This window comes from Caloenas nicobarica, chromosome 2, assembly GCF_036013445.1.
Source record: "Caloenas nicobarica isolate bCalNic1 chromosome 2, bCalNic1.hap1, whole genome shotgun sequence".
NCBI lineage: Eukaryota > Metazoa > Chordata > Aves > Columbiformes > Columbidae > Caloenas > Caloenas nicobarica.
The window spans coordinates 90,288,476-90,312,535 of NC_088246.1; the positions used below are offsets into that span (position 1 = coordinate 90,288,476).

The 24,060-nt window shown below is 37.9% G+C and overlaps 1 protein-coding gene across 3 annotated transcripts in view; it reads right to left on the reverse strand.

Annotated features, from left to right (window-relative positions):
• Positions 1-1,097: 1,097 nt before the first annotated feature.
• Positions 1,098-24,060, reverse strand: part of MTRR (5-methyltetrahydrofolate-homocysteine methyltransferase reductase) — a 33,388-nt gene continuing 10,425 nt past the window's right edge. For all 3 annotated transcript variants that reach the window (XM_065629454.1, XM_065629452.1, XM_065629453.1), the window contains 11 exons: positions 22,890-23,262; positions 19,767-19,889; positions 17,998-18,151; positions 15,538-15,626; positions 13,630-13,810; positions 12,479-12,521; positions 11,842-12,028; positions 9,038-9,156; positions 7,375-7,467; positions 7,110-7,289; positions 1,098-5,882 (listed from right to left, as the gene is read on the reverse strand). In XM_065629454.1, the coding sequence (XP_065485526.1) occupies positions 5,738-5,882; positions 7,110-7,289; positions 7,375-7,467; positions 9,038-9,156; positions 11,842-12,028; positions 12,479-12,521; positions 13,630-13,810; positions 15,538-15,626; positions 17,998-18,151; positions 19,767-19,889; positions 22,890-23,262 (1,687 nt within the window). In that variant the 3' untranslated portion in view covers positions 1,098-5,737. The remainder of the gene's footprint in view (positions 5,883-7,109; positions 7,290-7,374; positions 7,468-9,037; positions 9,157-11,841; positions 12,029-12,478; positions 12,522-13,629; positions 13,811-15,537; positions 15,627-17,997; positions 18,152-19,766; positions 19,890-22,889; positions 23,263-24,060) is intronic.

Sequence of the window (24,060 nt, forward strand, 5' to 3'; positions counted from 1 at the left end):
GTCATCTTACACACAACCAATGCTGGAGGCGTGTACATTATGCATGTATATTTTTGGTTTCCCTTGACAGGAGATTTTTGAAGCTGGAATTAAACTCAAAGGTTGACACGGCTATCTGCATCATATTCACTAGGAGTTCACCAGTATCAGTGCTAGAGAAAACAATAATATTTCCATCTCTTCCTCTATTCTGAATGGTCTGTCAGAGAAAAAGAAGGGCACGTCCTCTGCAGAGGACAACCCAGATCTGCAGAATTTTCCTGGTAAGAGTTCAGAGACACAGAATCCTTTCATTAAGAGACAAATAAAGTATTTGTCCTATTAAAAAAGAAAAAAGGGAATTTTGTAGCAATCTTTTCTGAAATACACAGCAAGAGATACAAAAAAGCTCTTCTATTGCTGACTCCTGACTCCCAAAATTCCAGCCCAGATGTCGCCATTGGAATTATTGCCATGAAACACAAAAATGCATGGTAAACATGAGATACCTTCGGGAGGGCAAAAACACCTTTGGAAGCAGGTATGTTCAAATGCAGATATCCAAACTACCAACAGGATACCTTCTAGCATGAGGAATGTAGCCACAAGTATGCGCAGAGGAGAGAGAAGAGATTATCAGAGGAATACATGCATTTGCGAAAGAAGATAAGCAAACAACAGAAGCATATACAAGAACATGCAAGAACAAAGAAAGAAAATATGGAAACAGAAAGAGAAATTAGCTAAATCTTTTCAAAGATTCCACATGGTTACACTATAGAAAAAGACCTCTTTAGTCCAGCTTTATCCATACAATTAACAGCGGGAGTTGACACTGAGGTATTATACCAGAACTAAGATGCAAGGAGATGGTTTGTGCAATCTGATGAAGGAATGCACAACACGAGATAAGTTAAAATATGCAAAATATTATAAGACATTTGAAACACCTTGATTTACAGAGGTTCATATTTATATTCAGAGCTACACAAAATCTGAAAACTAGTTATTTAACAAGAATTATATAATTTTGGAGATTTTATGGATTTTAAAGAGAAAATAATTCAAAACAACTGTGTTGCCCCAAGTAACCATAACTCATCAGTGAGGAAAGTAAGAACTTCATGGAGATCTTTGGCAAAACGAACCAGAAGTCCTAACAGTAATTTAACTGCTATCTTATTATATATAATAAAACATGGACTGGCATGCTGCACATATGAGGTGATGATAAACAACTTATGAAACAGTTCACTTTACTATTCAGCCATCACCAGGTCATAAATACAAGAATTTACAGAATCCCTCATTGACAGGAACACACACGTTCAGGATCTGTGAGTCCCTTATTTCAAATCAGTGTGTTGTGGGTTAGACTCCATGGGCTTCGCGATGTACTTTCAGTTTCAAACTTTCAGAGTTGTGTACCCTGCATATTAACATTACAAGTATTAACCATCCTCTTCAGATGCATTAGAAATTTAATTATAAGTGATCATCTGAAACTTACAATTACCTGGATCTCTGTCCAGATCAAAGCTGACTATCCTCCAGTGCTGCAGAGCCTCGATACACGACTCAAAAAATAGCAATGTAATCGTTACTTGCACAAGCCCAACAGTAAAAATACAAAACAAAACTTGGTTTATTAGGCCAGCTGGCACGTGTACTTTGTCTTGCTGAAGCCTGTATGCACCTTTTTTTGCAGCCTGACTCACAGTAAGTCAACCAGTTTGTTTTTAATTTAATTTAGTTCTGCTGAGGATGAACTTGCCCAGATGTACGGAATTGCAGACGTTCATACCATGCCTCGAATATCTTCTTTTAAGAGAATAATCTGGCTTGGGCCCAAAACAAAGCAGGAACACAAAAAAATGTTTAGTCACATACCAGTGCTTAAGATTCTGCTGAAAATGTTATACTGGAAAAATACTGTTGAACTTCAACATAAAGTTTTATTAGGAAAAAAATGTGATCATTTTTAATGCAAACATCAGGGAAAGGGAAATGGCTCTACTAGATAGACTGCAGCAGTGGTCCATGAATTCCCCTCCCCGCCCCACTCCTTGCAAATATGCGTAATACTGAACATTTCAGAAAGAATTAAGGGTCAGGAAAACAAAACATAGACCACAGACCATCACACAATGCTGTACATATCCGAGGCATCAAAGGACAGCTCCAATTTCCTATAGTGCGAGCTCTGAGTAACCTCTGGAGGACTCGCTCTTCGTTTACAGGTTTCCTTGGGGAATATCTTTTCCTTGTCTGAAACTCAAGTCAGAAGCTTTCTATCCGGGGGAAACTACACTCCATATAGGAGAGGCGCGAGCAGTTGAGCTGAAGACAAGCACTTGCAAAAGTCACTTGCAAATGACGTTCCTGATGGCTCTGTGCTCCAGCCTGCCAGGGTCCCTCTGAAAGGTGGCACACTCATCTTGTCTATCAACCCCTCCCGTACCCCTGTTCTGCATCATCTGCCAACTCGCTGAGTGTGCACTCTGCCCCATCGTCCAGGCCACTAATAAAGATGTTAAACAGGACTGGACCCAATATTGTCCCCTGGGGCACCCCGCTAGTGACTGGCATCCCAGTGAGCCAATCACAGCCCCTGGAGACCAGCAGCTCAGACAGATTTCAATCCACCTCATTGTTCACTTCTTTAGTCGCCATTGAGGAGAAAGTACTGGGAACAGCCCCTGCTGATCTTCTAGCAAGTTACAATAAAACATATTTAAAAAAAAAAAAAGTTAAAGAAATCCAATCGATCATCTAAGCAATAAGCTTATAAGCAGATTAGAAATTAATAGCCCTGACTGATGGAGCCTTACAAAATTGCTGTTTTCAAACCAACCGTAGAACTTTTTATTTTTTAATCAGCACAATTGGCTTTGAGTGCTTTGTCAATGTGAGGAACACCTTTTCCACCAGAAGTGGACCATTTATTCAAATGCTAATGAAAGTGAATGTAATCTGCAGAGGTGCTGAATGAACTTTTAAAGACTGTAATTTGCATTTCTATAAAACTTGATTTTTTTTCAAAATGAAACATTTGAATAGGGTTTTGAGACTAAACAAGTTGACATACTGCTTTTGCCATCAATTTCAAAGTCTTTTGATTTCTTTATGATAGGCAGCTCCAATAATACTGAGCACCTTTCTATATTTACACATTTTCTTCAGCTGGAGAGCAGACTCTCGAGATTCATTGAAGTAGTCTACAGCTCTTATATCAATTGTATACATCAATTGTATACATTGTATCAATCAGCTCAATTTTCAGATCTGAAACAATTGCTTGTACCATTCTGCCAGTGTAGATTCCTCTCCCAATTCACCATAAGCAATGAGCGCTCGTAGATGCTAACTTTTAGCAATGTAATATTCTTCCCACAATCACCAGCAGGCATGCTACGATTCTCCCATTTTTATTCCTTCATTACACCTCAAAAACCAGAACAGAAAACAATACCAAAAATATGGTTTTGTTAGTTATTATATAATCACTACCATGTCTTAAATCAGACTACTGGACTTGGTTTTGGTCTCCCCAACTCAGATGAAGCGCATCTGGAGTGAAACAGATGGAAGCATAAAGTTTCCACTTGAAGAGCAGGAAAAAATCTGAATCAGTCTGGTTGACATGGAGGATGACAGAGCTACTCAAAAAACACAAGCCAAACCAAACCAAACCAACCCTCTACCAAAAAACCCCCCCCACAAACGCCAAAAACCAACAAACAAAACCCCCAAGCTTTTATACAAGGGATATATCCAGTGAAACTGAGACAATAATAAAGTGGTTGTGCAAGACCATCAAGATACCAAATCGCTAAATGCATAAATATGCAATGAGAATATCCATATTTGCGTTATAGAAAAATGGCAAGCACGTGACCTCATGTGAACCATAAAGCTCAAAGTTGAGCTTTAGGCAGGTCATTTCATACCCGTCTGCTATAAGAGTTCTCTAAAAAAAAAAAAAAAACCACAAAACCAGATCACCCACCGAATAATGGACTGAATATAAATGGTTATTTAAGTGGAATTTAGAACAATAGACAGCTGCAGCTGAAGTTGGCTGTTCAAGCAGAAGATTTGTGAGTCAGATACGTTTAAAATTATCTATGGCATTGTGTTGACAAAGGTTTAAATAAGCACAAAGTCTTCAGGTATGAGCATATGATATATCCACCATGGGCACTACTTTAGCCAAGTGGGGAACCTGACAAAATATTTCTATCCTCAACAGCACAGAAATACTGTCATCTGGGAAGTAGTACTAGTAAAGGTACATAATGACATTTAGATAAAACATACAGTGTATGTTTTCCGTATGGTTTATATGACAACACATCTTTGTCCCAGTAACTGCCATTAGGCAGCCTAAAATATAACTGCTGGAGAAGTATTTGCATCACCTTCAGGGATGGTTTCAAAAAAGTTAGGATTTTCAGAGTATTTACAATTAACTAACAGCGCAGTAAGCCAGTGGCTAATGGAAAGGTTCACATAAAATGTGTGCAGATGCCACTGACTCTTTGGCATTCCACATCTCCTGCCCTATGCAGCAATATGAATGACTGCAAGGAATAAGCATGAAATTGAAGAACACTTAACAAGGAGAAACTGGGTTTTTTTTTAATATATTGGAATAGTAACACTTTCACCGTCTTGATCATATCTAACCAGCTGAATAAAAATCGAACAATATAACCTGCCTGGTAAATGCTCTTAAAACCTTACCGGAAACAAATTATCGCTGCTGGGCGCTATTAAAAAAAAAATCTGAAAGCACAAGAAAAATACGTTAAAATTATTACAAAAGAATAAAGGGTCAAGTGAGGAAGACACTTCCACCAGAAGAAACATCCTGCTGCTCAGCTATTTCTGTTGAGCAAGGAAGAGAAAAATCTTTCTGTCCCATGAATCTCCCTCAGAGCAGGACATATCTGAACCTAACACTTAACAGTGGATGCAGCCAACAACAACAATTAAAAAAAACACCACCAAAACAAGCAAACAAACTCATAACTCTCTTCCTTTCTGTCTTTGATACAACTGTTATTCTATCTGAGCACTTGGCAGCTCTGTACATTATTCTAAGAGTTATTATTCAGCACCGTTCTTAGACAAACTTGTGGTGGTGGGTTGATCCTGGCTGGATGTCAGCTGCCCACCAAGCCACTCTATTGCTTCCCTCCTCAGCTGGACAGGGGACAGAAAATATAATGAAAGGCTGGTGGCTGGCATTGGCTCTGTCAGACATGGGGAAAGCTTCTGGCAGCTTCTCGCAGAAGCCACCCTGTATCCCCCCCACTACCAAAACCTTGCCACGCAAACCAAATACACGTTCAAATAAATCTTGGCAAATCAGTAATGTATTTGATGTTGCACAGATTAGTATGCAACATCATATTTACTCTGTAGCTTATTTATGTGTACATTATAGAAAAAAATACATGACGTAGTATAAACATACAATTATACTTGTACAAGTGCAGAAGTTTTTACTTTCTATGTGAACCCAAACTTAAAATGAAAGAATCAAGGCAGTGAGACAGTCCATGATGTAACATTATTAAAAAAACCCATATGCTTCAAAAGGCAGCCTGGCTTGTTGTTTAAAAGGTTTCATATTCTTGTTTGAAAGGTCAATAGAAAAAGTTCAGATTTGTGTGACTACAGACAGTACTTTTGACAATAACTTTTCATCAAAAGCATGAGTGTGAAACAAAATCATTTGTGTTACAAATATTTAGCTCCAAACGTCCTGCAAATATCGTTTTGCTTCTCGAAGCATGGCCAAGATTTTCATTGCTTCCAATTTGTCAACTTCCATTTCCATGCTTAAAATGTCCACTACAGCATCACTTACACCATCAGCCATGTGCTTCTTATCTCTGAAAAAAAAAACCAAAAAACAAAACAACAAAACAGGAGGAAAATTAATAATAGTGTATTTTTCCTTTTATCAATAGGCAGGATACTATTGGAAAAGAGGCACTGAAAAAAAACCACACCAAACACAAATACAGTTTGTATATCGTATGACAAGATTCTCACTGAGATTACAAAGATTTCAGCGTGCTGTTATTTAGAAGAAAAAAAATCTCAGAACCCTAGTTGAGCTGTCACTGAATAGTTGTTCTCTTTTAGGGAGAACTGGACCTGCTGAAGTATTTTTTATTATTATATCACCACATTGTACTAATACTAAACAAAACAAAAACAAACTCACAGCCAACACCCTCCTCAAAATGAAACAAAAAAAACCCAAAACCCACAAACCACTCATTTATTAATAATGCTATTTTTAATACAAATAGCTGACATTTATTCCTGGAGGAGAAAGTATTGACACTGGGCTCAATATTCAAACAGTTTGTTTATTTAACAACAAACTTCCTAAGAATCTCAAACCTCCAGGTACATCAGCATCCACAAATAAAACTTCCCACTTTAAAACACATTATTATCATGGAGCTTTAGCATTCTGGCCCATCCAAGCCTGGAACACAGCACAAGACTGCTGCTATCTCACAGCTGTGCAGTTTATCATCACATGCATTTAAGTATCTCGTTTTCTCAAGAGAAAACTATTAGCTTGAAACCTCCTATAGCTTAACTTAATACTACACAAGAAAAAGAAATAATAAGCGACTACAGCAACCAGTGGAACTGTGTGGTTACAAGCCACACTTTCAACGCTATATTGGAAAAAATGGACATAGTGATGAAATTCATGCATTCCAGGAAGGCTATTTCAGCATCATGTTGGTCCTTTCTTTCAGACAGTGCTAAGTCTTTCTAAAGCCTCAAACTTCTGTTAGGTTAGACATTAGGAAAAGGTTCTTCCCCCAGAGGGTGGTGGAGCACTGGAACAGGCTCCCCAGGGAGGTGTCACGGCCCCAAGCCTGACAGTGTTCAAGAAGAGACTGCACAAGGCCCTCAGACACATGGTGTGACCTGTGGGGTTGTCCTGTGCAGGGCCAGGAGTTGGACTCGATGATCCTTGTGGGTCCCTTCCAACTGAGGACATTCTATGAATGAGGCCTGAAAACCACCTTCGAAAAAAGATCTGCTGACTCTATGTTCTTTCTGAAACAGTCCATCCCCACTGTACTCACCCACATACATAGAAGTAACCTCCCTCTTGCAGCAGGACTCTGGCAACTTCCTTAGCATAAAGCCTAATGACTTCTTGCACATATTTAGGCGAAGCTACTTCTGCAGTTGAAGAGTCTCTTGAGAAACAGACCTTAAGATGAGTTAATGTGCCATTTTCAAGAAAACATCTGAGCTCATCTCTGAAAGGCAATAAAACCGTTATTAACGACTCCGGGATACACATTCTCTCATGAATATGAAATAAATGTTAAATAGTGAACTTGCTTGAACAAATAGTCTCGATCTCGATGCCGACAACCAAAAAACAGCCATGTCTCTCCAAATTCCCAGTCTCTGTGTTCTTCTCTGAGCTTTTGCCTAAATAGACCAAAAAAAAAAAAAAGAAAATAAGAGAATGTACTTATAGTATGTAAATCCAATCCTGTTTTAGGAAGTGAAGAATCTAAAATGCCTATAACGTAATTCTCATTTAAAGTAGTGGTTTAATAAACCTCTGTATTGGCAGAAATGTGAAATGGCACAAGGTAAATTACAGTCAAACCCTTTTCTTGAGTACTCACGTTTCGCCCAGCTCCAAATCAGTCAACTTCAAAGGGTTTTTTTTTTTGCCACAGTTTCACATTGGAATAGTAAAGACTGACACTTCCAAACATCTCATAAAACAATCCTGACTGGTGAAAAAGGAAATCATTACCCTTTATGCTTCATTGGAAGCCCCGTAAAAACACCCAGGAAAACTCTGCAGAAAGCATTTTTAGCACACTTTCCCTTTAGCTGTAGAAACCTGCAAGACTTTATGAATAACAATCTATTTACTACTACATCATCAGAAGAGTTATTGCATTTTCTTGAAATAATGGTGAAGGTGTTACTTTATAGGAGTTTTAGCTGCAACTTTCTAGTTATATTTTGAGAGAGATATTTTATTTTTCATTGATCACATGCTTATGAAATGATATGAAAATGCAAAATACTTCCAAGAGATAAAGGTATATTTTGTGGTTAAAATTAGGACTAAAGATTGTACGTAATGATTTGATCAAAGCATGGAGTCAGAAACATCATGCCAAAATTTCACTTTTCTCTCAAACAAAATGGTTTAAAAATAATTGCTACAGGATGCAAGAAACTCCATTATCTTGCTGGAGGAAATGAGTCACATAGGAATGATACGTGTTGGTTATCTATAAAAACTTGCAACCATTCCCATCCAAATATGTCACTCTTCCCATTCTTCATTTCCTCTGAATAATCATGTTTTTACACATTCTTGGTGATGAGGTACGTGTCACTTTTTGAACAAGCATCTCTTTGCCTTGCAAAATTATGCTGCTGGAATACGAGGGGAAGAAAAAAGGGATCTACCTTCCCTCAAATACAAACTCACAAATCCCAAGATTAGTGCTCGGCTGAGGGTTCAGGTGCCAAGGTCTTGATCTTAAAACATGAAAATGTTGTAAACACACAGAAATAGGGGAATGCCAGAGAAAAGCTGACATTTAGCATGCCAAGGCTTTTAATATAGATGCCATTTCTGAAGGAAATTGATTTTGAATATTAAAGTTCAGCTAATCAACACTTTCTAAAAAGTATCAAGCACTTACAGGGCTTCCACCAGCAACATACAGATAAAAGATTTAGTTTCTTATTACTATTTCTGCAATTCACCCAGCTCCTTACAGATCCACTATGCATATTACATACAGTCAGAAGAAAGTGTAAATTTTACTCATTTGAAAAACAAATAAATAGACAAGCACTGCTTGTTTAAATTACTAAGACTTTCTAATCAACAGACTACTGCTACAAAAAGTAAAAAGAAAGAAAAAAACAAAAAAAAAATTAACTATATTGGTACTCAAAACCTGAGGCTGTTCTTTTCCCCAACAGAAAAAGGCTGCTTTCCAGGTAACAATTTGGTACATACCTGTGTTGTAGGAAACCAATAAATGGTGAAATTCCTGTTCCTGGACCAACCATCATGAACGGGACAGAAGGGTCTGCAGGTAAGTGGAAAGTATTGTTTGGACGAGCAAAAATAGATATCTGAAATGAAATTAGATAGAATAAAACTGAAGAATATTCTTAAGCAGTGAAAATGCCATGAACGTTTTAGAACCTTCAGGATATTTACACAGTGTATGCGTCCAAACATCCTTCCAAATGCTGAGCTTCAGAGTTTATTTTTAAGGCCATACAGACATGTGGAATAAAACTTCACATGAGTTTCTGAAAAAAATCCACACCATACTCACAGGCCTATTTATCAATCTGGAGAAAAACTACACAAAACCACACAAACGCGAGTTTCTGAGTATGAAAGTTGACCGCACTATGAATTTGGGGAATACTGTTCACAAAATGTATTGAATTGGTGTTGGTATGCAAATGGAAGTGAAGCTTATCGCTATTATGAGCAACTCAACATTTTTTTTACGTTGTGGATGTCTAAAAATATTCCAGTAGAGGTGAGAATTTCTTTATAGCGAATTAAAGCCTACTGATACTGGGCTTGCATTCTTAATTTTCATGAAAGTTTTACGTGATCTCCAAAAATGCATGTGGGTGAGAGGAGGCAGATAACTGCTCAAAAACCTTGGAAACTGCTCTATATCGTTCCACTGATAAACTCTAATTCTGATCTTCAGATCTGTGTCTGAAAGGAAGTCTATGATTTTCATAGGAGCTCCACAACTTATTGTCTGAGGCATGGCTAACATAATGTATAGAAAAGAAGATATGACTACTTTTAATTTTTTAAAAAACTCTTCAACTCTCAGCAGCAGCCATAGCAGAGCTTCACACATCACAGTAATAAGCAAACCTCCAATTTATTTTGCATGTTAATTATGAAAGGATTTGAACTTACTTTCAAGTTTAAGAAAGGACTGAAGCACTAGACTAAGCTATTTAAACTTTGCTCTGTAAACCTAAGTGGTTTAACACTACTCATTTCTTATAACTTCATTCATTATAGATACTACTACAATGTTAGACAGGATTATTTTTCTGGTTCGATGATGATAAAAAAAAATAGTGTAACTCTTGCTCCGAGGGCAATATTTGTATTTCTGTTATACTTACTACTTCAAACCACACTTGAGTTAGGAGGTTATTTTCTCGATTAACGATTCCAAACTAGTCATTCCTTTAAAAAATTCTGCAAATGGTAAACACATTTATACCGCAAAGTGTTTTCAATTAATCTCAGGTATTTTTGCATAAGATCACACTCACCTATTTTGTTATTCCACAAATTTCTGCAATCTATGTGTACTGCTGCATATTTATGTATGCTGAATTCCGGCTTACACAGTGGATGCAAATAGTTCTGAACTTTATTCAGTCTCATTTTGTAATAATTTTTTTTTCTTTTTACTCCACTTCTTTTTCATGTTGGATCTTTAATATATTGTAAATCAATTGTACTTTAAATAAAAAGCAGATGTGAATACTGGAATAATATATATGATGCACATATTAATCAGTTTGGTTTTTGAGTTAAGATAACTTGTATGGGTTTTCCTTCCAATTTGCCAAACCAACATCTTGAATTATTGGCAGTTCTCTTGTAACAAAATTCTACACTTGTTTCCATTTTCTTAATCAAATATAGATTAGACTGACACTAGTTCTTTTGTCATTTTAATTATATAGTAGAATTTTTAATAATTACCTTACAGGTAATAACTTTGAGACAGATTAATTACATAAATTCTCTGCCACAAAAGAAACTGAAGCACAAGTCTGATGAGCAGCAGCTGAGGGAGCTGGGGCTGTTTAGCCTAGAGAAAAGGAGGCTGAGAGGAGACCTTCTTGCTCTTTACAACTACCTGAAAGGAGGTTGTAGCATGGAGGGTGTTGATCTCTTCTCCCAAGTAGCAAGTGATAGGATGAAAGGAAATGGCCTCAAGTTGTGCCAGGGGAGGTCTGGATTGGGTATTAGGAAAAAAATCCTTCACAGAAAGGGTTGTCAGGCATTGGAACAGGCTGCCCAGGGAAGTGGTTGAGTCACCATCCTTGGGGGTGTTTAGAAAGCATTTAGACAAGGTTCTTAGGGACGTGGTTTAGTGTCAGAGTTAGGTTATGGTTGGACTCGATGATCCTGAGGGTCTCTTCCAACCAAAATGATCCTATGATTCTATTTGTGTAAAAAAAAGTACCTTCTCCTAATAGCACCCACTATGCCAAACCATCTTTGATGCACATCAGAAATACCACAGAAGGTTGTCCCCTGTGTCACATTCAACAACTTGGCCTTTGCATTGTGTGAGACCTAACAAGCATTAAGAGGCTTATGATTTTTCTCCTATAATCTGCCACCCTTTCCCAGAAGTGACACAAAGCCGCTCTCCTACAGCACTAACACCCATTGTCATAAAATTGCACAGTGGCACTTCAGTCCATGAAAACATCTTCCAAGACTCACTTAAGACTACAACGGGGTGGAAAATGACTCCAGCCTCTCAGCAATGGGAACTTTCACTACTCATGTTTTACTTTATCTAGGGATACCTGAGTTCAGCAACTTAGCAATGAAATCCCAAACATGTTACAAACTTACAAGTAGGGTAGAACTGCAAAATGAAGATGCATATGCCGAAACACCTGCATTACATCAGAGCAGTGAACAAAGAAACCTGCAGTTGTTTCAAGCATATAAATTTAACAGTTAAGGGAGCTTATATCTAATAATAATAATAATAATAATAATAATAATAATAATAATACCTTTTCAGTTGAAGGGCTCCCTCCTTTTGCATTCAGAGTGTTTTTATTGGCGTGCAGTAGAGGTGCAACTAACTCAGCAAGCCAGCCTGTACATACTCCTTTCCGTGAGACTGGTCTAGCAGGACAGGTGGGAAACTCCACAATATTGAACACAAAACACACTCTTCCTGGCTGATACAAGTTTGAACTGTAAAGATAAGAGTATTTCAAAAAAAACCCAAAACTTTGAGAGATAGATGTACAAACTTAGAGCAGGTCCATTTCCAGCCCAAACCACTTTGCTTCAATCAAGATTCTCAGTGTTCACTGAATTGTATGACACTCATATATAGTTAGAAAATGTCTAAAGGCTGGACTCAGTGGGCAGTGCCTATAGAAAGGAATCTGAATTCCTCTATATCAGATTCACATGTGTGTGAGCTTGTTCTTGAGAACGCTATAGAAGTCTTGCCAGACACACAAAACAATGTTGTTTGAAATATTGAAACCCTGGGATTTTTTTCAACAGGGATACCACTTTTTCCTCAGGTATAATCCTTCATTCCTTTCTTTCTTCTTAAGATCATTACACACACACACTCTTAAGAAAAAAGCATACCTAAATTAGCAAAAAGATATAATTTGAATATTTCATTACCTTGACACTGAATAGGATCTGGCTTGTAGTTTAGGAAGATGTTCTGAGAAATTAAAAGAAAAAAAGTAAAAGCATCACTTATTGATTCACCCTAACCAAAATGAAAATATCATATAAGTGCGTACATCACAACAAATTACAAGCATATTACAATTTAACTGTAATTTTACTCTATTAACATCCAGTGTTTGTGTCTCAGAAATAAGCTATTAAGACTGAACTCTATCTTGCATGTGTTTTGGATTTTGTGGAACACTTGTTAGAGACAGCATAAAAGGAGGCCTCAAAACTTAATTTATGGGGTTCTTGGTCAGTTAAAAACAACTGTAAGGTGCACAGAAGAGATGCCAGTAGCTAGCGGACAAGGTGAAACTTGAAATTAATTTTTCCCTACCTTTCATCTAAGATTGCTTTATGGAGCTCAAAAGCTCTCAGAATAGGAATTGCTTGATTGAAAGTTTCCTATATATAACATCCTAGAAGTAGATGTGCCAATTCAATTTCAAACCACTGTGAATGCATATGCAAATTTTGAAATCGCAACTTAAAAAGGCAAAACAAAACAAACCCCACAATAACAGAGACAGGAGTTTACTGAGCATTTTGTCAATGAGAAATATAAATGTGTGTGTGTGGGAGGGTGATATATATCTATGTATGTATGTGCATATACATACATAGATATGGTGTCTTCCAGGGAATGATTTGCCCATGCATGCAGACTATGCATTTTTGCTGAGAAGATGGGCATATTAAAAGGAGACAGACACATCGCTAAGTGAACAGTGTGGTGGGGAATGGTGACAAGGGAGCAATACCAGAAAAATGCCACAGCAAATGCCAGAAAAGGTACAGTGGAGTAACAGACCCTAATCCTGCAAACACCTTACGCTTATTTTTTATGCACAGGAGCAATCCAGAGTCAACTGAACCACAGGTGTGTACCTGAGTGTTTGCAGAATTAAGGCCAAAGATTACACACTGGAGAACAGAGCTCTGTTTCCCAACAATATTTTTAGTTTGATCACTATGACTACTAGAATATGTCTAAGGCTGTTAACACAAGTTATCCCCCTTTCTTGGGAAGCTGAACACTTAGTCTAATGCATTTTCAGAAAGAAAACCTAATTCATTCTAAATCAGTCACTTACCAATTAACAGGTTAAGTGAAGGCTTGCAGCTTGGAAAAGCATGAAGTAAATCCAGCAAGCAAACATTAGACTCTCTAATGAAGCGTGTGTAATCAGAGGCTCCTTGTCTGCTGCAAAGCTCTTGAAGCCTTCGTTTTTCTCCCACATCACTGGTACATTCTACAAGAGCTCGCAGAAATGCCTGCAGAGAAGAAAATAAGAGTGGAAGATAAAAAAAACCTGCCAATTAGGGAAAATTGTCACCATACTGGGAAATATTTGGGTTGCCTGGGGACAGGAAGCAGTCACCTAACAGGTTGATGGATAATACAATTTATTTCCCAATGCACACTTTCGCCTATGATGAAAAATTTACTTTTCTTCTTGCTGTGGGGTTTGTGTGTGTGTGTTTTTGTCTGTTTGGTTTTGTGTGTGTTTGGTTGGTTGGTTTGTTTTGTTGTGGTCTGGGGTTTTTTTGGCTGCTCCTCTAATGTCTGGGACAAGCCAGCGGGTCAGAAAATCCTACTTAGCCTGAGTCAGGGAGAGACAAATAAACAGGCACAACCCATTCCCTGATAAATCTCAAATTTATGAAAGGCTTTCTTATTTATGTATGTGCACTTTAGTTAAGTAAACAGCCCCATAACACAAATTAAATCAAGACAAAACACCATTTGCTAAGTTACAGAAGCTGGGAAAGGAATAATAAAATGTCTTAGAAGGAGAATTACTGTAAATAAAGTATGGTATTTAATGAGTCATGCAAATGTCGCTGTGGTGTTTTATTCCATACTTTATGCCTACATAATGGTACCGCAAGCTTTTCTTAAGGGAAAATTAAACTGAGCATTGTAAGATAAAGTAAAAATCAGATGTAAATAGTTACAAGGCTTTTTTCAAAAGCAAGGCAGAAATAGACAAAGTGCATAAAAGAAAAGTGATCCAACACACCAAGTGCAATCAGAGGACATATTCTACACAAAAGAATACTCAGAAAATAATTCGAATGTGCTCAAACACTGAACTTCCAGACAATAGTTTTGAGTATGGAGTTATATAAAGCACATTCTACACTGAACAGGTAATAAAGCAGATAGGTTATAAAATCTGGCTTGGCCGATATTCCCCAGCCAGCACTCTCTGTCTACTCTTATTGTTGAGATAAATTTTTGAAATTGTTAAATGTAGTTTTGAAAAGGTTGAAACAATTGGAAGATTCTCTTCTCTTCTGCTGTGAAATCCACTAAATTGAGTGAAAAGGTCCTTCCAAAAGCTGATTTCCCTCAGAGATCAAACCAACACAACGGTTTAGCTTCATCTTTCACACAGTTAGCTTTAAAATGTGTTTTGACAATACCAGAAATACACATCCATTTCCAGTTGAAAGCTTCCAATTTTTTGCAGGCACAAAGTGCAAGGAAAGTAACATTCACACCTTGTGAGAACGAATACCACACAAGCAAAAATCTTTCTTTGAATTCTGCTGGACTACTGAAATGCTAAAGAAAAGCTTGAAAATAATTTAAAATACATTATATGTTTGCAGAGAGCAACGTGCATTTTCAGCAAAAAAACATGAGTCCCTTTAATTAGAAAAGAACAATTTCTCTAAAATGCCTATGGCCAGGTTCAGTCAGCTCTCCAGTTATCTGGCACCAAATATCAGTAACTTTTCTATTTACTTCCAGACTAGCTATGAAACAAAGTACTGCAGAACAGGAATACAGATTTCAGTATCTGAGAGTTTGCCAGATAAAGTACTAGAAGTTAAATTTCTCAGAACAAAGTACAAACAGCAGCATATAAACTAACAATTCTTATTCACCAAGAAACACAGTAACTACACATAAAGCAAGGATAGATCTGTAAGAGCCCATACAGCATAGAATCATTAAGGATTTCACTTTAAAATAACAAACACATAAATACCTTTTTAGGAATTGCTCTTATTTCTAGACACCAGGTTAGAATGAACTTCACTGTACTTCTTTCAGGGATGTGTTGTGGAATAGCTGCTCCTAATTTAGTGGGAGAAAAAAAAAAAACAAACCACAAATGTGCATCTATTAATATCCTAAAATGGCAAGCTCCAGCTGATTATCGGAAATCATTAATTAAGCAGCAAGACAGTTTTCCAATGAAGTATCAATGTTGGACATTAGCTCTCTTCATTCAGTAAACCCACAACCACAAGAGTTACTAGAAAGTCCTCGGAAATGTGAATGCAGCTAAGAGACAGCCATCTCAAAAGGAAAGCAGCTCTGGAACACTGCTGGGACTTGCAAAGCTGCATTATGGAGCTCAATTCTTTGCTTCAGATTGGAAACAGTAAGTGGTTAAGTTATAGTAACATAATGAGTCTCTGCTAACCAGCACAGCACCAAATACATTAATTTGGGTTTGATCCTAAACCATTTAACTTCATAACTGCAGTGGATGGAAGTCGGTGTACAAGCTATGACTGGAGATCAGTGGATCAGCAGCAACTTGCTAGGTCCTGGCCAAGTATCCAAGGCAAATGTGAAAAATTACTCGCTCTGGTCATGCAAAAGACTCAAGAGCAGAACCAAGAACTTTGATTCTCTGTGCTGCAACCAGTGCTATTATCTTCCTTTCCACTATCATTCATTAAGACTCAGAAAGAGGCATGCCATTTGGCAAAATGCTGCATAAATAATGCCTAATAACGTCTTTTTTCCCCAATTAATGCTACATTAAGCAGCCACAGCTGCAATGACCTAGTTTATTTACACATAGGATGAGAGCACATACATTCCAAGCTTCACTCAATTATTTTACCAATTTTGCCTTGGAAGTGCAGGTCTTTTTGGTACTCAAGAACAATGAAGAGGCTAAGTTATGTTCACTTGGCTATACAGGCTCTGTTCCACATGGGAAGTGCTCTGCACTGATGAACTCAAAGTGCCCAGTTAGGGCAGCTTTACAACCTTCCTGCAACATCAATATAGCAGAAGAAAGGGAACTACTGTAGGCAGGAAGGAGAGAATATCTCTGTGGCTATTCAAGGAGACTGTCACTTTGAACCTGCAGTTGACATTGCCTCAACTTAGAGAGAGATTCAAATTTTACGCAGCCAGGCAGCAGAGATCTGATTTGCGTAGAAAACCTCCTATCCCTCAGGAGAGACCAAAATTTCAAGCCCACCTTCCTATGAATATCTGATCTTTTTGATCCTCTATTGCCTCCTTCTTCATGATACCCTTCCCTTTTAATCGCTTCCTTTGTAAACGTGCTTGATTCTGTAAAATCTGTAAATAGTAGCATACCTGTGAAATCCCCCCACGACAACCCCACCCAATCTCTTGTTACTTCCTTGCACACAGTAGTTGGGCCCTGGACAGGGCCTTGAGTTTGAGGGTGCTCAGGACAAGTTCTGATCCAAAGGGAGATTGTTATAAAACTGGGACTCCCCTGGCACCTTTTTTTTTTTTCTTTTTTTTTCCCAGTGCAGGGACCGGGCTGTAACTGATACTGGCTCTGCACCAACTCTAACCTGTGACCCCTCCCAGCAGAGGTTAGTTACTGGAGTGGGAGTTAAGGATGGGGATCAGCTGGGCCTGGACATCCCATATGATATCTTACAACATGGCCTGTCATGTAAACCCTCCTCATGACCAAGCAAGTTACTTGCCAAACACAAGAAGAGTGGTCCATTTACATCTGACACTTAAGGGAAAACTTGTGTTGCCCTCAATGAGTCAGGGAATCTTGCCATGGAAACTAATTTACCCAGAGACTGGAACAACGAATAGTCCTACCCCATCCCACAGAATGAAAGGCACAGCTCTGCAGCTCCATTAAGACATGAATTGCAAGGCAAAAGAAGAGTAATTCTCACAGGTCCAGCTGGCAGTACATGGGCATGCCTTGAACCTGCAGCTACCCTTTCTGAGAACTGGGACTGTAAGACTCAGCAGAACAGATCCACATAGACCTACAAGCCCCTTAAAAGGCACTGTGCAGCAGCACTAAGTCTTCTGCTTCAGGAGTGTAGGCCTCTTAGGATGTAAACCAGACGGATGTGAAGTGCTGTGCAAGGAGAGATTTTACTTTCAAGTGGGGGATAGCTAGGTTATGTGATTAAAGACTCATCTCCATAAACATGAAAGAGCACAGAGGAAAAATGAGGTGGATGAAGGGCAATGCCAGGTACCAGTTCCCAGTCAGAAGCTAACTCATCTACAGTAAAACCAGCAGCTGCATTTTATGTGTCCTCTCTTTTTTTAACACATCTGTTACTTCCAACATGCCTCCATGAAATGACAGCCATACCCCAATACTAAAAATAAAAGTGTCCAAAAATATGCATACCAACTACTCCCAACACAGAAAAGAGTATTAGTTCATGACCAGTGCATCACATCGTACCTTTCTTTTTAGTGCCCTGCTTAACCTTTACAAAAACGAAGTAATCTCCTTTTTCAGAAAGTCCCAAGATTTGAAGAAGTTCTTCCACCTCAATGACATTGTTGGGACACATTACACAGAAGGCATCTCCAGGTTGGTAGTCAAACACTGTATCCTGTTTTAAAATGAGATAATTTCCATTAAATTGTATCATAAACCAAGGCCAACAGCAATCTTCCTACTATTGCAGTCACATTAAGTCATATCTTCTTTTACTCTGTCCTAACACTTCCCTGTTTAGATCTAGAAACCAAATATTCATGTTTTCTTTTCAGGTTCAACCTCCCTAATAAGAAAAATCCTCCCTTATCTGGTTTAAATATTTGGACACTCTTTAAGAAGAACTGCTGAACAGTCTAAACAGAAGGAAAATAAATATGTATTGAGAGGATGTGTTACATAATCAGCCCAGGTCATTCACTACTGATGTACTTTGTTTTCTGGTTTGAGAAGAGCAGAGAACTAAGTCTTCATAATTAATGCAATTTTGTATAAAGATACATTATCACTAAAAGAAAATTTGCTGGTTAAAGTATTTGATGTACTGTAACTGAAATGACCCTATCTGTTTTTATTTTCTGGAGGAAAAGAAGAACGACTGCAAGGGAAAGCACAGTAAACATTTAAAGGTATCTCACACCTTAAGCCCTAGATTCTACTTAGTTGGCTGAGGTTCTTGTGCCCAGCTGCTAAAACTCTACTCAAGCTTCTGCCTGTTATAGAAACATACCGAATTATGCTTGCATGATTATGTTTCCCTTATGCATCAGGTGAGGTGACCTGCATACCCAGGCTGCTGAGTATGTGAGGAAAAAAAAGGCACAAAATGTTCACATTTTTAGTGTGTGCTGATAACAGGATACATGTATACATACAAATATACGCAAAAAACAAAAATCACCTCAGAGACTCACTTGCTCAAAACTTAATAGATGCTATAACTGAGATTTAAAGATGTTCCATGGAAATTGACATAGATTAGGCTAATAGTGTCCAACGAAAGTTAGTGCCAAAATCACAATATCCCAAAGGCATCATTCTACAGCTACAGAAAACAGCTCCAAAGCAACGGATCTTCCTTTTAAAGATTTCTTATAAAGTACTATCGAGCACTCTCTGCCTATCATCTTCAAACTAGTATACAAAATACCATCTTCCCTGAATAAACTAAACCAGTTTTTACATCTAGAGTAACAGAGGTTGACAGTTTTAGTATGTTAACAAGTCAGAGTAAATGAATGCTAGAGGCAGAAACAGTGCTTGAGAGCCAACAATTCTTATCACATGATCATACTAGTCAAATTATTACTTGTGTAGATTACCTACCACAGGAATAGTCACAATTAAATATAGAGTTTCTGAATATTTATTCAGTTGTATACTTACAAACTGAAAGATTATTCATTTTCAATATTCCCTGCCTGCCCTTCTCCACTGTAAATTCCCTTCAAAAAGGTATTTCATTCAATACAATATTGATGAAACAACAAAAAAACTAATTTGACAATATATTTCTACTTTGATTTCCATGGAGTCATATCTTTAAGTGAACAAATCAAGCTTTGCATTTACAAAATCTGTCAGCCTAAGCTGACATCCTGTTGTATAGGAAATTATTTTTTCTTTTTAAACAATCAAATAAATATTTTTCCCCACAGTTATTATACGTGACACACATGAATTTCACTCTTTATTTTAACCCGCTAAAGAAAAAGCCATCAATAACTTACAGCGATATCAAGTTCTAAGAGCAATGCAGTTTTTATCGCGTCTTCTCTAGTGAGCTGAACTGCTCTGGTAACTGGAACTTCAAAGGCTGTTCCCTCTGAAATCAGTGACGACAGGTGTGGGTTCTGAAAAAGAGGACACAAAAACTTACACTAAAAATGCAAATCAGTGAATAAAAGCTTACTATGACACACAGGAATTAGTGTTGGTACTTTTTTTTGAAACAATCTTAGAAAACAATTCAAAACAATACGGAAAAAATATGAACCTTCCTTATATGAACCTTCCATATACATGGAGTATTTTGCTCTACGTTTTTAAAAATCACATCCAAGCAGTAACAGGTATATATTCAAGAATAAAAAGTCAGTAGGCTTGTACATTCTAATGGACCTAAACTACTACCAAATGCAGCTAGCTGTTTCCCTTTTCAAGAGCTGCCTTGAAAACAGCCAATTAGAGAATGGCATTTATGTTAAAACCCAAAACCTCCCACTTAATTAAAGGATTACTAGGTATACGGAACAGACATAAGAGGTAAGAACAGAAGTTATTTAAAAACATCATTGGGGATTTCCAGATTAAGACTTTGAGATGCAAATGGTGCTATTATTACAGGCAATTTATAAGAGCAATTTTTAAAATGACAGTAAAATTTAGAGCTAATCAGCAAACTCCGCACTACAAAACAGCATCATGTTATGCCGCAATGTTTCTACACAGGTGAAAATGTGCCCCAAGAATTGTTAGTGTGCACCAAGAATAATTCCAGACCACCTCTGTCAAAGGCTGTCCCTTGAAGATCAGACCACAGCCCTCGTTTCTCCATTACTATTGTCAGCAAGCTTCATTTGAGATCAATGAAGACAAAAATGAAAACAGGTGTGAGATACCGTATGTCCATAACAATACTCTGTCAAATAGAAAGGAATTATTCTACTAATAAGAGAATATTGGTTAATCTGAAGATTTCCTATTTTTAAAAAAAAAAGGAGACAGAAGAATCACTTGTGACCAACAGTCAGACCAACAGTCAGATGTTTTATTATTCTCTTAAAATTTTGACATGATGATTAACAGCTTGGACCATATCAAATTATTGTGCATCAGCTGGACTGTGATAACTGTCTACATTCATATTCTCTGCAAGTCAAGTTCAAGGCATAGTGAGATCAAGATTTAAGTTAAATTGTATTATCTTAGACTTGTCACGAAGCCTTAAGACGCAGACCATTACTGCTCTGCTACAAATAAGCAGCAGCTTGTTAATTCAAACTGGAGACTCAACAGCCCAGGACACAGATCATAAAAGTAACTAGAGAGACCGTGTACCCCAGCCCTCTTTAAATGGCAGGGAGACTCTTTTCGGCAATATTCAAACCTCAGGTTGATGCATTTCAAAACAAGTCAACTTCACCTGTGCTTGGCAAAAAAATACCTATGGTTCTTGCAGTGTGAGATACTAGAAGAGGATATGCATTGTAAAGACATGTTCAGTTTTACAAGTATGACACATGGGGCATCCTTATTGACAAGGTCTATCCAATCATGCCAAAAATAGTGCCAAAGGCAAAAAACCAGACCTGCTCAAGACAACTTTCCAGCTTTATATCTGAAATCTGGGCTATAATCTTTAATCTGCCACTGAATCCCAGATTAGCAGATTCAGCTTTTTCAATTTGCTGTTCAAAAGCAAAATTTATTTTTTTTCTATTTACAGAAAATTTAAGGCATCGATATTAGAATCTGACCAATTATTTCTGAGATCAGCCTGAATATACACTATGACTTTAAAATAGGAAAATGGTATCTTTTAACCACTGTAGCACCACTTTCAACCTGAGTATTAGTCTTTAATCAAAGAGGACCTCTAAATCGTAAATCTTTGTTTCAGTAATTTGTATTGTTTAACAACCTCAGCAAAAACAACCACAACATGAGGTTTAAAAGAAAAGCAAAATTATCCAGTGTTTAAATTAATACACTGTTACATAATTGTATTATTTAGACTAAGTGATTCTCTCAACATTACCATTGACACCCTCAACAGAGAATGTGTGAAGGCCCTGAAGATACTAAAGGGCTTTCATGGTCCTGACCAGCCTCACCAGCGGACTCCAGCAGCACGTCTGCTCACGGGCCCAGAAGCCCCATCTCAGCTCAACCCTGGGACTTCACTCCCTGCCCGAACTACATCACAGGAGCACTCGTCGGCAGCTCCGCCACAACCAAGTCCACGTCTTGCCACAGATGCTGCTGATCCAGGCCCGGATCTCCAGACTGACTTACCAGCCTGGCCCCACACCTGCCTCATTCCCACCAACTTGCCTGATGGTCTGAACTCTTGCCTGATCCCATCTGCCAGCTCCTGGTTTGCATTGCTGGGATATGGGGGAATGCAGCTGGTTGTGTTACACTCAGCTCCTGGCTCCCTGTCCCTCAGCAAGCGGCCAGCCCCCGCTGATCCCTCGCACAGGGAATCAAAACATCTGCCCTTCGGCAACCAGAAAAGTTTGAGTCACGCTTTCCAGTTCGTTTTGAACACTAAATATGCCAACTGGAGCTGGTCACCGGCTCATGCTAATCCTTCTCTTTGCACAGCAGGTCTTTGTTCAATGTGGCTTTACAGGAAAAGCACACTGACTTTTGATCTACAGTTCATCTTCCATTTCCAATAGTAAAATTATGCTCCTGTTTTTACAAAAAGTTTCTCTGTTATTAAATGCAGCGAGATTTTGAGCAATTTCACACCCTCTTAAGGCATCCTGCAAGTGTTATACTAAAAATTTGAACAGAAATTGTACTATACTCCTTTCTACAGGAACATGATTTCACTATCCTAACATAAGCCACTGAGGATTTTAATTCTTCCACTTCTGGCACTGCAAATCCAAATTATTATTTCGCTAAATTATACTTTGACATAAGTGCCCATAACTCATACGGTGGTAACTACATTTTCGCAATATAAATGGACCTTTCACTTACAATTCAGAAACCTCCTGCGTTCAGGGACTTATCTCCATTATACAAATAGCCACTTGCTCTTTTGAGCCATATGGAGGCGTATCCAGTCATGCTCTAACAGAGCTGGAGGTTTTCATCATTCAAAGTGAAGTCCTTACCTCACCATGGGTGTCCTGGAACTCCAGCTCTATATAGTCTGGAGGCAAGGCAGGAATATTAAGAACAGATTGGGAGATGGGAGGGACAGAATGAACAAGTGAGGGTTCGGTGTCTCTAGTTGAAGCTGCAAGATGGATGTCAACTGATTTCTGTGACAGAACATCAGAACTCCTCACTCCCTCATCTTCTAGCTTCAAGTTCCGTACTTCTGAGCTTAAGTTTAGTTCATCCATATCATGCGGGGCTGCAGAGAGAGAGCTAGAAATGGTGTCAGCATTGCTGCTCATGCCTTCTTTTTCCTTCTGCAATAGAAATGCTTCCCTGAGGGCAAGCCAAAGTCCATCAATCCAAGGATCAACCACTAATTCCAAACTGGTAAAAAAAAGAAGAAAAAAAAGGGATGAATTATTGTGTCTTATTGGCCTGTTAATTTACAAATAATGAAGAGACGATGAAAGCTAAAAATACTATTCATTCTCCATTTTTAATATATATCTGCAGCTGTTACCAAGACGACTTTTTTGTTAAAATAATATTTTCAACTAGTCATTACCACTATCTAAATGTATGGAGTCTGAAGTGTGTAACAGTCTCGCTCTTCTTCCAGTTTGTCATTTTTATTTTCTTACGCTGAACTTTATGATAGGAAGTTGAAGGGATGGTAGCGAAATATGCAACAAATATTGCAAAATATTGTGCAACCACAACATCAATAGCTTACACTAACATTCAATTTTTATTATTTTAGAACATAAGATATAAGTTTTATGGTTATGGCAATGTTTGTGTTCAACTGACTTGTATCATCACGCACAGAACCGATATAATCTGCAGTCCAAAATAAGTAAGACAAGACTGCAGCCTACCGGCCAGACAGAGCAGCAGAATAGAAATGGAGTTGTTTTCTTAGATAATGCCTCTACAGGAACAAAATAAAACCTTCTTGCATAATTCCACTACAGTGATTTTAAAAAAAAAAAAAAGGATGTTTTATGGAACAGAGAAAAAAAATGAAAAACATTGTAGGGTTTGCTTAAAGCAGCTGTACTGCAAGACATGAGCTTCGATAGAAGTCTGATGTGTATGTAGAAAGAGATCCCATTACCCAGTACCACACATACTGGGAACTGGATTTATTTTTATTTGCTTCAGCAAATGGACTCCATTTTT